At 56.3% G+C, this 12,422-nt stretch overlaps 6 protein-coding genes across 6 annotated transcripts; 2 read left to right on the top strand and 4 right to left on the bottom strand.

Moving 5' to 3' along the window:
- Positions 1-377: 377 nt before the first annotated feature.
- PHACADRAFT_214367 (uncharacterized protein) lies at positions 378-1,457 on the bottom strand (the record flags this gene model as incomplete). The annotated part of the gene is made up of 4 exons (XM_007401840.1): positions 1,025-1,457; positions 563-963; positions 460-510; positions 378-398 (listed from the first exon to the last, which is right to left on the bottom strand). Exons 1-4 carry the CDS (start codon positions 1,233-1,235, stop codon positions 378-380), a joined length of 684 nt encoding a protein of 227 aa, XP_007401902.1. The 5' UTR covers positions 1,236-1,457.
- A 602-nt stretch (positions 1,458-2,059) lies between these two features.
- PHACADRAFT_265590 (uncharacterized protein) lies at positions 2,060-2,785 on the bottom strand. The gene has a single exon (XM_007401839.1). It carries the CDS (start codon positions 2,421-2,423, stop codon positions 2,100-2,102), a length of 324 nt encoding a protein of 107 aa, XP_007401901.1. The 5' UTR covers positions 2,424-2,785; the 3' UTR covers positions 2,060-2,099.
- A 456-nt stretch (positions 2,786-3,241) lies between these two features.
- On the top strand, positions 3,242-4,216 carry PHACADRAFT_265589 (uncharacterized protein; the record flags this gene model as incomplete). The annotated part of the gene is made up of 3 exons (XM_007401838.1): positions 3,242-3,456; positions 3,520-3,703; positions 3,764-4,216. Coding segments are annotated over 3 exons (794 nt in total), but the record flags the coding sequence as incomplete, so codon positions are not given.
- A 734-nt stretch (positions 4,217-4,950) lies between these two features.
- On the bottom strand, positions 4,951-6,402 carry PHACADRAFT_214366 (uncharacterized protein; the record flags this gene model as incomplete). Its single annotated transcript, XM_007401837.1, has 7 exons — positions 4,951-5,215; positions 5,266-5,314; positions 5,348-5,372; positions 5,425-5,854; positions 5,903-5,982; positions 6,035-6,151; positions 6,390-6,402. The coding sequence occupies 7 exons, from the start codon at positions 6,400-6,402 to the stop codon at positions 5,096-5,098; spliced, it is 834 nt and encodes a 277-aa protein (XP_007401899.1). The 3' UTR covers positions 4,951-5,095.
- Positions 6,403-7,388: 986 nt separating this feature from the next.
- PHACADRAFT_106354 (uncharacterized protein) lies at positions 7,389-8,018 on the top strand (the record flags this gene model as incomplete). Its single annotated transcript, XM_007401836.1, has 2 exons — positions 7,389-7,563; positions 7,624-8,018. Coding segments are annotated over 2 exons (570 nt in total), but the record flags the coding sequence as incomplete, so codon positions are not given.
- Positions 8,019-9,503: 1,485 nt separating this feature from the next.
- On the bottom strand, positions 9,504-12,028 carry PHACADRAFT_106807 (uncharacterized protein; the record flags this gene model as incomplete). The annotated part of the gene is made up of 11 exons (XM_007401835.1): positions 9,504-10,080; positions 10,156-10,193; positions 10,261-10,290; positions 10,350-10,606; positions 10,661-10,760; positions 10,806-10,833; positions 10,895-10,962; positions 11,055-11,160; positions 11,219-11,325; positions 11,382-11,418; positions 11,538-12,028. 11 exons carry the CDS (start codon positions 12,026-12,028, stop codon positions 9,504-9,506), a joined length of 1,839 nt encoding a protein of 612 aa, XP_007401897.1.
- Between the last annotated feature and the right edge of the window lie 394 nt (positions 12,029-12,422).

Genomic DNA, 12,422 nt, shown 5'->3' with positions numbered 1-12,422 from the left:
CGCCTGGGCCTAAGATACTCAGCATGTCGTGCATCCGAGGCGTACACATCCACTGCGCTCACCTTTGCAAAGTTGTACGGCTCCTCTCGCCACGAATCCCGACTCGAAAAGGCTCCTTTCCGTCGACTTCCGTATTCGACATACGTGATGCAGATCCGTCGGCCACTGACCAGTTGCTGGTCCATGCCGGCTCTGGCGAGTTTTGCTGGTGAAATTAAATGTCAGAGCCCGGATAGCAAAGATATGGTACTGATATCATACCTGCATTCTCATTGACGAAGGTTATGGTGCAGGACGCGGTACTCTCATCCAGTATCCTTTCCACGCGTTGCCTATCAAACAGCTGGAGCTTGCTAGTAGAGGAAAGCAGCTTCAGCTTACTCAATGATGGTACCAAACTGCATTGGTTACGTTGTTTGTCAAACCAGACATTTGACGAGTTTTTTTTCAGGTCCTCACCTTGTTGAAGAGACCGTGTATATCATTTGCCTCGAGACCGCTGTCAAGGTTCTAACCAGAGTTACCATCATAAGATGCTGAAGTGTCACGCACTTGAACATACCGTGATCAATATCGTGCAAGGGTCATAGCTCTTCAGCGAGACGATGCCAGACAGCTGGAACCGCTCGCGCAGCGCAGCCGTCACCCCAGGAGCAGCAGCATCTGCATGGTCAAGGCTCCAATACCGGACCACACAGACCGGGGCATCGCGCCCAATGTCCACGTCCAGACGCAGAGACACCAGAGGACCGGCGCGGCGGAAGATAGAGAAGAGAGAGAAAATGTTCGTCTCGGCGAGTGCTTGTAGCTTCACGCCGACGACGTATTGCGGCAGCGCCCAGGACGCGGACGACGCGTCGCTCTCGCTGGGATGGGCGGAATGGAAAAGGGTGAGGGGACAGGGCAACGCCAGGGGAAGGTCTTTGATGGACGTTCCGCGCAGCGTCGCGAATGCCAGCTCGGCTGCACGGACGGGGATGCGGTCAATGACGTGACTATGGCTCGCCGAAAACGCCAGGCGTACCGTGAGCGATGTCTTGGAAGCACACGGCCCATGTCCGACAGCGGTTTTTCTTGCTTGTTCCCTTCGTTGTTGTCACCTCGAGCTGCGAAACAGGTCCGCAGGCCTTGAACGTGGTGACGAGGTTGTCCCACTTTACGCGAAACGGGACGTCGCGGACGTACAGGACGTTGCTCGTCACGAGTGGGTGGGGGTAGCACAGAAGGTCGGCCATGGCGTCGACAGAGAGTCCCAAGCTGGTTTGTGTTCGACTCTGGTCACCGGCGCCCGAGGGGGGGTGAACGAGAAGGGCAAGCTCAATGCCATTTCCACCATAGCCTTTATTCTTGCTTACTTAGATATGACGAACCGCGGGCATGAGTTTGTCGCGCCCAGAAAATATGAATAACATACCAGCCGCTCAGCATGACGACTTGGAAGATGCCCAGGAAGGTCATCCACGACTCGGACGCCACACACTGGGCGGTAAGCGCGGTTTTTCATTTTCATTTTCATTTTATATTTTAGAAAACCTTGGCCAAAACTGCTCAAATAATGGATCAAAAGTTTTCGGTCGTACGCCGAGGCAAACTGAGGCAAAATCCGGCACAAAGCCGGCCAAAAGAGGGTAAAACCAGTAAAAATCGGAGTTTTGTCCCTGAATTTTCCCGGTGAAACCCGGAGAAGCTCAGATCTGTGGGCTTCTGGCTGATTCTGCAAGGGAAAACAGCCGCGCTTTACCTGGTTTGCACAGCCCTCAGGTCTCAGGGGGTGGACGTACACTGGCATGACCAAGGCACGAGAGAAATTTGGAACTTTTTTATCGCAAAAAAATGCCAAAACAGCTTGAAAAAAAATAAGAAAATGTTGTATTTTTCGCTCGGTATCCGGCAGTCCGGCAACTCGGCAATTCGGCAGCCGAGCCGATTATCGTCCGGGTACCGCCGTCCCCGGGCGCTTTGATAAATGGCCTGGCGGACAATCGGCTCGGCTGCCGGATACCGAGGGAAAAATACGACATTTACTTACTTATTTTTTCAAGCTGTTTTGGCATATTTTCTGTGACAAAAAAGTTCCAAATTTCTCTCGTGAGGGCAGTTCAACCAAGAAACCTGCAGGCGTGTGGACAGGCCGGTGCGTTCATAGCTTCCTGTGTACCATGCCATGCCACAAGTTCACGCCGAAAATACACTAATACATACATATATAACATGCATAAACGGCTGACATACAGCAGCGGAGCAAGGGCAGATGTGCCTCCGAAGCCCTCATATAGACACGTTCCCGGGCGGGCAGGCGGGGGGGGGGCAGCCGGGTGCTCCGGCTGACGAGCAGCCAGCCCAGCGCGCGTGCGCACGAGCGGGGAGGTGTAATCCGGGTTGCGCTGATTGTCATCGGCCACATTCACGCGCGAGAAGTCCATGTCGTGGAGCGCGACGAGCTTCGTCTGGTAGATGAGCTTGTAGCTGAAGGTGAGCAGCAGGAAGAAGGGCTGGGGACGGGTTAAGGCGACGTGAGCACGCGGGCAGGCTGGGTAGGAAACGTAGAGAAGAGGGAAGGGGAGGCTTACGAGGGCTTACGATGGGCACGCACAACGCGAGGAAGGGGCCGACGTGTCATGAATATTACGCATTTTGGATGGTTCTCCCGGATTCCATAGTATTCTTTTACTTTCTACACACCTCCGTATATTCGTAGGATATTCTAGGTATTGAGTCTGACATGTATATAAGGAGCTCGTACTGCTCAATAACAAGCCAGACTCGAGCTGGTCTTTACTCACTCATTTTCCTCTTGTCTGTCTCCTCAGCATGTCGTAGCTCAGTCCAGTTGGATTGTTAGTTGCTGACACGACGCGTCTGTGCACGCACTTGCGCGCGACAACGAGTCGCGGTGGGCCTAGCGCCCGTTGTACGATCCCGTCTGAAACGCCGCTTCAGCACTCGAAACCGCACTCCTTCAGTTACAGTACTCCAGGCTGTCCTTCAAAGTCTGAGTCGCCATCAAAGTCAGTCTACGGCCAGACTTTTGGAAACCCTGATGTGTGCGACATTTCCAGTCGCAACGGCCGCAAGTGTGATGAGACACGCCCCGCCTCGCCAAGCTCTCGCGCGCAGGAGCTTGCTGGACAGGCCTGCGATGTATATAAGCCTGCCCGACCGTCGTAGCCAAACCACACATTCCTCGCCTTCCTCGCCTCGACGACATCACAGCTCATCAGACCCCACGTTGCTCACACGGCCATGCACTTCATCATCTCATCCTTTGTCTTGGCTCTGGCTGCCACGACTGTTGTGTCGATGCCGTCCCCCGCGATCCACCCCGGATTCCAGGGACTCGCGAGCGGCCCGGGTCGTCGTGCCGGTGGGTCGCCCAAGCTGACCCGCCAGGCCGACAACAGCTCTCAACCCAGCTTCTCCCCAAACGTGGCTGGTGCCGTCTTAAATGCGACTGCAGTGAGTCTCCTCTTATGTCTCTGTGCGATCCGTGCGCTGACAGGCTTGACTTCCGCCGCATAGGGCGCAATCACAGGCGCCACCGGGTCGTTCGTGATTCCGAGTATCAGCGTACCTCAGGGCGAGGACCCAAGTGTCACCTACACCGCAGGTGTTGAGATCGGCATTGATTCGCAATTCTGCCCGACTGGCGGCATTTTGGGTGGTGTCCAGCTCACCCTCAGCGGTGGCTCACAGAACAATAGTGGTCAGTCTGCGCTCCTTGCGCTCCTCCTCGCATGCTGACAAAACACCTGTACTCTCGCAGCCTATGTTGGTTTTTTGCCTAATGAGAATCTCTTCGTCGAGGGCTTGAACTTTACGACGGGCGACAACATCACGATAAGCGTCTCCGCGCAGAACGCGACGTCGGCTACGGTGGTCTTCATCAACCAGAGCACGGGCCTGATCGTCACCGTGCCCGGCACTTCCGGCACTCTGTGCATGCAAGAAGCAGACTGGTTGGTACTGGACTTCCAGGGGCCGGAGATTCCACTGCCCTTTGTCAACTTTGGTGCGCTCAACTTCACTGGCGCGTCTGCCGAGACCCCCACAGGTTCTCTCGACATCTCTGGCGCGTTGATCTTCGACATAGAGCAGAACGGCACTGTTCTTACTTCCGTCTTGACTTCGCCCTCGACCGTCGATATCGCCTTCCTCTAATGCGGCAGAAAGGATGTAAGGATGTAGGTCCGATATTTATTTAACATTGCTTGTATGCTTGTATGTTCGGCATGTAGTCAGAAGGACCGATATTTATCGAACACTGTTTGTATCGCTGGATGAAACGCGGATGAGCTCTGTACACCTCTAACGACGAAGAGTGTTATACCGAGGACGTGTCTACTCGCAATACTCCGGAGACATTGTATGGCTGTCGATTGGAGTCATGAACACCGCCACAGAGAGGGCTGGTAAACAATGCGGATCAGCATACAGAGATGGCGTACAGGCCAATGACGCACCTCTCCCCTGTGGCCAGAGTGGTCCTGTATGCCACGTCCACGCATGATTAAAATATTGTTCCAGATCAGATGAAGTCGACATCGAATTGCTCGAAGGCCAAAAGCTTAGGTTATGGGGAGAATGGATGGTTGTCGCACGGAGAGTGGTACCAATTCGCTTTCGGATAATCAGAAGCGCCCAAGGATTGGATGACTTTCCAGCAGCATAGCTGAAGAGGGGTAATTTTCTAAGCATTGAATTATATACAGGCTTATTCCATATACCTTCAAGATGGGGGAAGCCCAGGGATTTTGCGACGCTCGTGGTTTTCGGGTGTGTAAACGCAAGATTGTTCGTGCCTTCGGTACCTCACACTTAGGCACGGAGGACGCGATCAGCAGCGCATCGGGTGGCGGGTCAGACAGTATGGTAGTGTACAACATGAAGGGTACCAGAGGTTGCTGTAAATTATGGAGATTGGATTTAGTATTTGATGCGACAGATAAATATATTTTGTGCGAGACCACTACACTACTAGATGTCTTAGTCTATCTGCAAATAAAGCCTAGATACGACGTGCTGATTCGGAGCGCGAGTTCGTCGTTGTTGTACAGCCCCTCTATTGGATATCTTTTGTGGAGGCCGTTGGATGACATCAGGTGGCTTCGCCACGAGCTGGCCACGCCGTCTGCACCAGATTTTGATGTTCGTGCTGCTCAATCGCCCATCCGGCAAGAAAAGCACCCGGTGTGCCGAGAACATTCAGGATAACTTGCTATGTGGAACGTCAGTCGTGGTAGGGACAGAATGACATACCGGACTTACGTTGCGGTAGATGATATAATACGAGCTGTCTCCAAATTGCGCGCCGCGGCTAGCAAGAAGGTAGAGTAGGAAATTATATTACAACGTCGAGGCCAGGCAAATGATCCCTGTGGCGACACAGTCGGGATTTTGTCAGCGCAGATAACATACATAACATACCCCAGATGGAAACTAGAAGACTCGTCGACCAGGCGAGTTTCTTCGTCTCGAAGAGAGCCTTGATATCGTCCATGGTGTAGTTATATGTCCGACTGAGAACTGTCACCTTTGCTTCATGCGAGCCATCCTTCTTCATATCGCCCAACTCTCCAGCATCCCGAAGCTGCTCCACGGTGAGGCTACAGGTTTTCCCGTTGTAAGCCGCGAGACGATGCATCATGGCTACAGCATCGGCGTCACGTCCGCGGCCCACCAGGTAACGCGGCGACTCCTCAAGAGCGAATGCAAAGAAGCGAAGTGCCCAAAGGACTAGTGTGAAGCCGCCGAGAGTGAAGAGAGGGTAACGCCAGCTCATATTCTGAGACCGGGTGCAGGTACCTGGAGCGGAGTCTTGGGGACATGAGAAGTTTGTGATTAGAGGCCAGGCGATCTGGAAGACATCAGCACACAAACGCAGATCACAGGATGCAAAACGTACCAAGTTGACGAACAGCTGGCCGAGGGACCATCGAACGGTCAGGATGGTCAGAAGATATTGATGAGAACCAGGAACAAAGTCTAGGGCCGGCGTCAGCGCGCAAGAACAACGGCAAGGATGGTGTATGCCGACCAAGGAATACCGCAGAGCCAACAGGCAGGTTGCCTCCGACACCAACACCAAGTACGGCAAGAAGAGAGGCCAGAGGGACAAAGTTTCCGGAGCCTCCTGCTACGAGGCCGATTATGCCTGCGATGAGAAGAGTGAGATTGAAGGACCATCTTCACACTCTCAGAAACTGATGTAGAATACTTGCGTGCGGCGGGACGTATCAACAGACTTTGAGTTCCCAGGACAGGCTGCTGCTTGTCACGGAGAGCCTTGCACAGGCTCGATGACCTCTTCGTGAGACAAAAAGCTGTCTGGCAGAGGACAGTTTGTATAGATTATTAATGTAGAGTTGAAGGTACACCTATCATATACGCACCTGAACATTGCATGGCCGTGTCAGAGTGACTAAGCTACGGTGGAAGGACACATGGTGAGTATACACATGGCGAGTGTATACACCAACCCATGACATTGGCCAGTCACCGCGAAGTCACTGAGTGACCGTTCGTGACATTGGATCTGGTGCCTGGAGTCTCGCCCGGCAAAGGTTTGCCGCACGCGCGTCAGCAAGCTGGCAGCTTCCTGTTGCAGTACGGGTAGGAAACGTAGAGAAGGGGGGAGGGGAGGCTTACGATGGGCACGCACGACGCGGCGAGGAAGCTCGAGATCGGGGCCGACGGCTGCCCCCAGTGTCTGTGCACCCGCTTGCGCGCGATAACGAGTCGCGGTAGGCCTAGCGCCCGTTGTACGATCCCGTCTGAAACATCACTTCAGCACTCGAAACCGCACTCCTCCAGGCTGTCCTCCAACGTCCGAGTCGCCATCAAAGTCAGTCTACAGCCAGGCTTTTCAAACCCTGGTATGCGACATTTCCAGTCGCAACGGCCGCAAGTGTGATGAGACACGCCCCGCCTCCCCAAGCTCTGTGCATCATGGTGCACCGCAGAATCATTGCCATGGCGCGCAGGTGCCTGCTGGACAGGCCTGCGATGTATATAAGCTTGCCCGACCGCCGTAGCCAAACCACACATTCCTCGCCTTCCTCGCCTCGACGACATCGATATCACAGCTCTTTGGACTCTACGTCGCTCACACGGCCATGCACTTCATCATCTCATCATTTGTGTTGGCCCTGGCTGCCACGACTGTTGTGTCGATGCCGTCCCCTGCGATCCACCCCGGATTCCAGGGACTCGCGAGCGGCCCGGTTCGTCGTGCTGGCGGGTCGCACATGTTGACCCGCCAGGCAGACAACAGCTCTCAATTCATGACCGACATGGCGTTGGCCGGTGCCATCTTGAATGCGACTGCAGTGAGTCTCCTCTTATGTCTCTGTGCGATCCGTGCGCTGACAGCCTTGACTTCCCCATAGGTCACCAACGTCTCTGCGTCCTTCACGGTTTCGCCACCTAGTGTGTCTGGCGACGGGAGCTCGGCAAGCATCTTCGGCGTAGCCACCATGGTCGGCATTGATGCGTTGTTCTGCCCGACTGGTGGCGCCGCGGCTGGTATCGAGTCCTTCATCCAAAATGGTGTACCGTCCTTTGCTGGTCAGTCCGTGCTCCTTGCCCTCCCCGTCGCATGCTGACGAGCCATCTATATTCTCCCAGCGTTTATCACGGCTTTCCCTGACAGCTCCGTCGTCATCCCGGGCTTCAACGCCTCGGCGGGCGATAACATCACAGTAAGCATCGCTGTGACGAACACGACGTCGGTCACGGTGGTCATTACAAACGAGAGCACGGGCGATATCATCACTGAGACCGCCTCTACCGGGACTCTGTGCATGGAGGAAGCAGACTGGATCATCGAGAACATCGGAGTGGGCGGGACCCTACCGCCGTTGGCCGACTTTGGCACGATCAACTTCACAGATGCGTCTGCCGCGACCTCCAGCGGCCCCCTGGACATCACTGGCGCGATAATTTTGAATATAGAGCAGAACGGCACAGTTCTTACTTCGGTCTCGGCCTTGCCCTCGGAGATCGATATTGTCTTCGTTTAATGGGGCAGAGAGGATGTCAGACTGATATTTATTTGACATTGCCTGTATGCTTGTATATCTCGCATGCTAGTTAGTTAGAAGGACCAGTATTTATTCAACGCTGCTTGTATCGCTAATGGCCTATGGCCGCCTAATGGTACAGCTCATATATATGTATCATATAGCGAAGGCTCTATCTTTATGTAACTAGGAGAAAGTGAAATATTGTCTCCGATTTTTCTCGGGTGAAAACCAGAGAAACTCAGCTACAGGCTCCTGTCCGACCAAGATTTTGCACAAGCGTGCTACCCAGTGACACAGCTGTGCAGGCCGCGCATCCGCCGGCGGTGCATCCCTGGCTTCCTCTGAACCATGCTATTTCTAGCCATACATATACTGGTGCGTATGCAAATACGTCGAACTGCACGTGAAACGAACCCGAAAGTCTGGGTGATACACAGTAGTGGAGCGAGTGCGGACGGGCCTCAGGAGACCAGCAGCCAGCCCAGCACCTTCGCGAGCGGAGAGGCGTAGTCCGGGTCGCGCTGGGCGTCGTCATCCACGTTCACGCGCGAGAAGTCCATGTCGTCGAGCGCGACCATCTTGGTCTGGTAGATGAGCTTGTAGCCGAAGGTGAGCAGCAGGAAGAAGGGCTGGGGGACGGGTTGAGACGACGTCAGACGGTGCGCGGGTTAGGGGAGGGCACAGAAAGAGAGGAGAGGAGGAAGAGGCTTACGATGGGCACGTACGACGCGAGGAAGCTCGAGATCGGGGCCGACGGCTGCTCAGACGGCGCGTAGGGATTGGGTGCCTCGTCTGGGGATGTACGCTGCGCGCAAGACGTGAACCAGACACTGAAAACACGGGCTGCAGGAAACACGAACCGATGCGCCAGCCGCTGTGCAGGAACACGGACCAGCCGTTCGTGAAGAGGATGAGCATGCAGACACCGAACGCCCACCACGCGAGCTGTACCAACGGTCTGCATAAGCATTCACGCCCTGGGCGGCAGCAGCAGGAGAGAGGGGGACGGACGTAGGGCTGGCCCCGGTGTCTGTGCACGCGGATGCGCGCGATCTGCCGGACGACGAGCCGCGCCTTCTTGATCTTGGCCGCGTCCGGGTGCTCGTCGACGTCTGCGTCCGCGAGCTCGAGGCGCTGGGCGTCGCGGTACTTGTTCTCGGCGTGCGCCGTGCCCTGGTACCACCTGACGCGCGCACTGTTAACGACGACGACGAAAAACGACGGTGGGAGCAGGGAGCAGGGAAACAGATAAAAACACGATGACACGCACCTGATGTACGTGAACATCATCCCGGCCCACGACTGCAACGACGCGATGCTCGTGACCGAGATCATCCAGTTGAACGCCTGCCCGCGCGCACCAGATCAGTCTCAAAATCTTCCAAGAGAGACAGAGGGCCACACTCCTCACCGTCTGTGCCCCCGGCCCGGTGACGTTCAGGAACGCGAGCAACCCGACCGCGGCCGAGCCCAGCACGGCGTTCAGCGGGAGCACGAACCACGGTTTTTTCTGCACGGCGTCCTCCAGGTCGTCTCCCGGCGCCGGCGGCGTGTTGAGTCCGGGCTCCGCCGCGTCCTCCTCTTCCTCCTCCCCGCCACCGCCGTCGCCATCGTCATCATTGTCATCATCATCAGACGACAGCACCTCCTCGCCAAACTGTGGTGCAGCCCCGTCCATCGTGGCGCCGCGCGGGTAGCGCACGAGGGACGCAAAGAGCTGGGGCGCGTGTCCGCGGCGGGCGAGGAAGAAGAGGAAGCGGCTGCTGATGTAGATGTCGGACGCCGCGGCGGACCAGGCGGAGAGCAGGACGGCGGCGTTGATGACGTGCGAGATCTGCGTGTCTTTTCAGCTCGAAAGATGATTCTGCGGAGACATGGTGCGCGTGAGAGGGGGGAGGAGAAGGGCGCGAGACGCACCCAGTACATGCCCGCGTGCTGGAACGCGATCACGAACGGCGAGGCCTTGACGGTGCCCGCGTTGGCGCCGCTCGTCAGGTCCGGGTCGTTCCTGTCGACGAGCAGGCCGGCGCAGAAGATCCCGCCAATGTAGAACAGCGATCTGCGCGCGCCTTTCGTGTCAGTTTTTTTTTCTTTGACGGTCGCCCGCACGAGAAGAAGAAAGAGATGGGCGCACATCCGGATCCACACGCGCTGCAACGCCCTAGGAACATTCTGCAACGTTTGTTTTTCCGAGGTCAGCGTCCGGTCTGAACGGCCACGCAGATCGAAGACTACGCACCCGAGTGGCATCGATGACCTCGCCCGCCGCCTGTTACAAAGCCCGCGTACAGATCAGACTGTGTCTGCAAGGACAGGCGCGTCGCTCACGATTCCTGGGACCTCGGACCCGAAAAACGAGAAGGCGGCCTGCATCAGGACGGCCCAGAAGCCGAGGAAGCGACCGAGGGCACCGGTGACCCCGAGGTAGCTGTCGGTGAACGGGTGCTTCCATGTGTCGAAAAACCTGAAACTGGGAGCGGAACGCCTTTTGTTAGTTCTGACATGTTTTTGCGTTGCGGCAAGAGTTAGTGGTGACACGCACTCTGAGCTTCCGGCGCCGAGAGTGATGACCAGGGTGAGCACGACTGGGCCGGCACGGTGAGCTGGGGACTGCTGGCGGGTCGGGGAGAGTGGCTTACTGATGCAGACGATGGTGAGCACCTTGATGGCTGAGAAATGGTACTCGAACGAGCCGTAGACTTGGGAAGGGAAGCAGTTGATGATGGTCGCCAGCGCGAGCTGGTTGTGCATGTATCACAAGGCCATATTTTTCTGCAGATCGACGAAGAACTCACGAAGACGGCCGTCAATCCTGCGACCCTTGGAACAAACGAGTCGGCAGAGTCTTCCAGATCAGTATGTCATGTACTTACGGAATTTTGCCCGAGTTCCAGTATCCGGCGACGACCACTGCCGCGGTCACCTCAGCAGCTTGACGCAGCTATCAGCGGTGCAGCCTGCCTAGAGCTACGATAACAACATACGCAGTGTCACACTCCAGTTATACTGAGAAAATATTACTTAAAAGTCAACTAATCGCTCGAACCGGTCACTTACCCATGCGGCCCACCCCAGAGAGAACCCGAGCGCTCGGTCCACATGCAGGTCTGTCAGTCCTACGACGCCGCCTACGTTTGGCCTGGCAAGCCACAGGTTAGCGGTGATCAAATATCTGTTACGAGCCTGGAACAGCTCACAGAAAGGCGATCATCTCTCCGATGGAGACGCAGAGGCAGTACACGACAGAGCCCATGATGAGGTACCCGAGCAGGGCCCCTACGGGTCCCCCGTTGTGCAGCGCAGCCTACAACGTGTCAGCGATAGCGCAAAGAATGCAGGCGAGTCGCACAGGTGACTCACTCCGGATCCTAAGAAAAGCCCGTTCCAATGACACCGCCTAGCGGGCATTCAGCATGGACGGGACGCCAGGCACAGGAACCCACCGTACCGATAGAGATCATGCCGACTGTAGGCAGAGGACGGTCAATAATTGTGCGTCAAACGCGCAGTCTCGACTCACTGTGCGAGCGCGTGAGCTGAGGCGGGAGGTCATCTTTGATCCTCTCCCAACGTTTCTGGAACTCTTGGATGCGCCGCTTCTGCCCTGTCACGCGGGCGTTCGGCACATCGTCTCCAGCGTCGCGCTCTACAAACCGCAGGACATGGCGACGGCGGAGGGAGTGTAGGCTCGGCCTGAGGCCCGCCGGGCGGGGGGCGTTCGCGGCGGCGTCTGCAGCGGGCGGGACGGCCTGGTTTGGATAACGGAGCGAGGGAACTCTGGACTCCACGCCTGGGTGCTGGGCCGGAAATGCGTATGTGTTGTGGGGCCGGACACGTACAGCGAGTTTAAGTGCGGACCTGCTCTGCGGGCCACAGGCTGCCGCCCAGTGGGCCCTTGACAGAAGTCTATCTTGGACCGACCCTGGGCTGCACAGCTTGGGCGCGCTCCGGCCCGCCTTCGGGTATCGAGGATCACGGCCGTGGGCTATGTAGCTCCGCGAGCGCATTGAGCCGAATGTGGCCTAGCCGACCTGCGCATGGATGGATATCCTAGGACAGCCACGAACTGTCGCCAAGCGTCCGTCCTGAAGATAGTCTGATACGGCAAGTCGTCCTCGGGTGGAGTCGGGGATTTAAAATGTGCTGTGTTTGAATTTGATGTAGGGCCCGCTGGGCACTACACCGCCGTCGTGTACGTAACTGACGGTTTACAATCAGAATGATCGAACAAACGCCTGACTGGTCTGATGCTACTCGGCGGACAGCCAGGAGTACAGGCGCGAATTCAATTTGCTAACCGTTAAGTCTCTATTTGTGCCTGACAGGCTAGCCGTTCGCCTAACAGATTCCTGAGCGTGAGGAAACGAGCTCTTCCAACTTGCAACCGTAGCTACGAGCCTA

This window comes from Phanerochaete carnosa (genome assembly GCF_000300595.1).
Source record: "Phanerochaete carnosa HHB-10118-sp unplaced genomic scaffold PHACAscaffold_13, whole genome shotgun sequence".
NCBI classification, from domain to species: domain Eukaryota; kingdom Fungi; phylum Basidiomycota; class Agaricomycetes; order Polyporales; family Phanerochaetaceae; genus Phanerochaete; species Phanerochaete carnosa.
The sequence above is the reverse complement of the archived record's forward strand: the minus strand, read 5'-3'. Positions and strand labels throughout refer to the sequence as shown.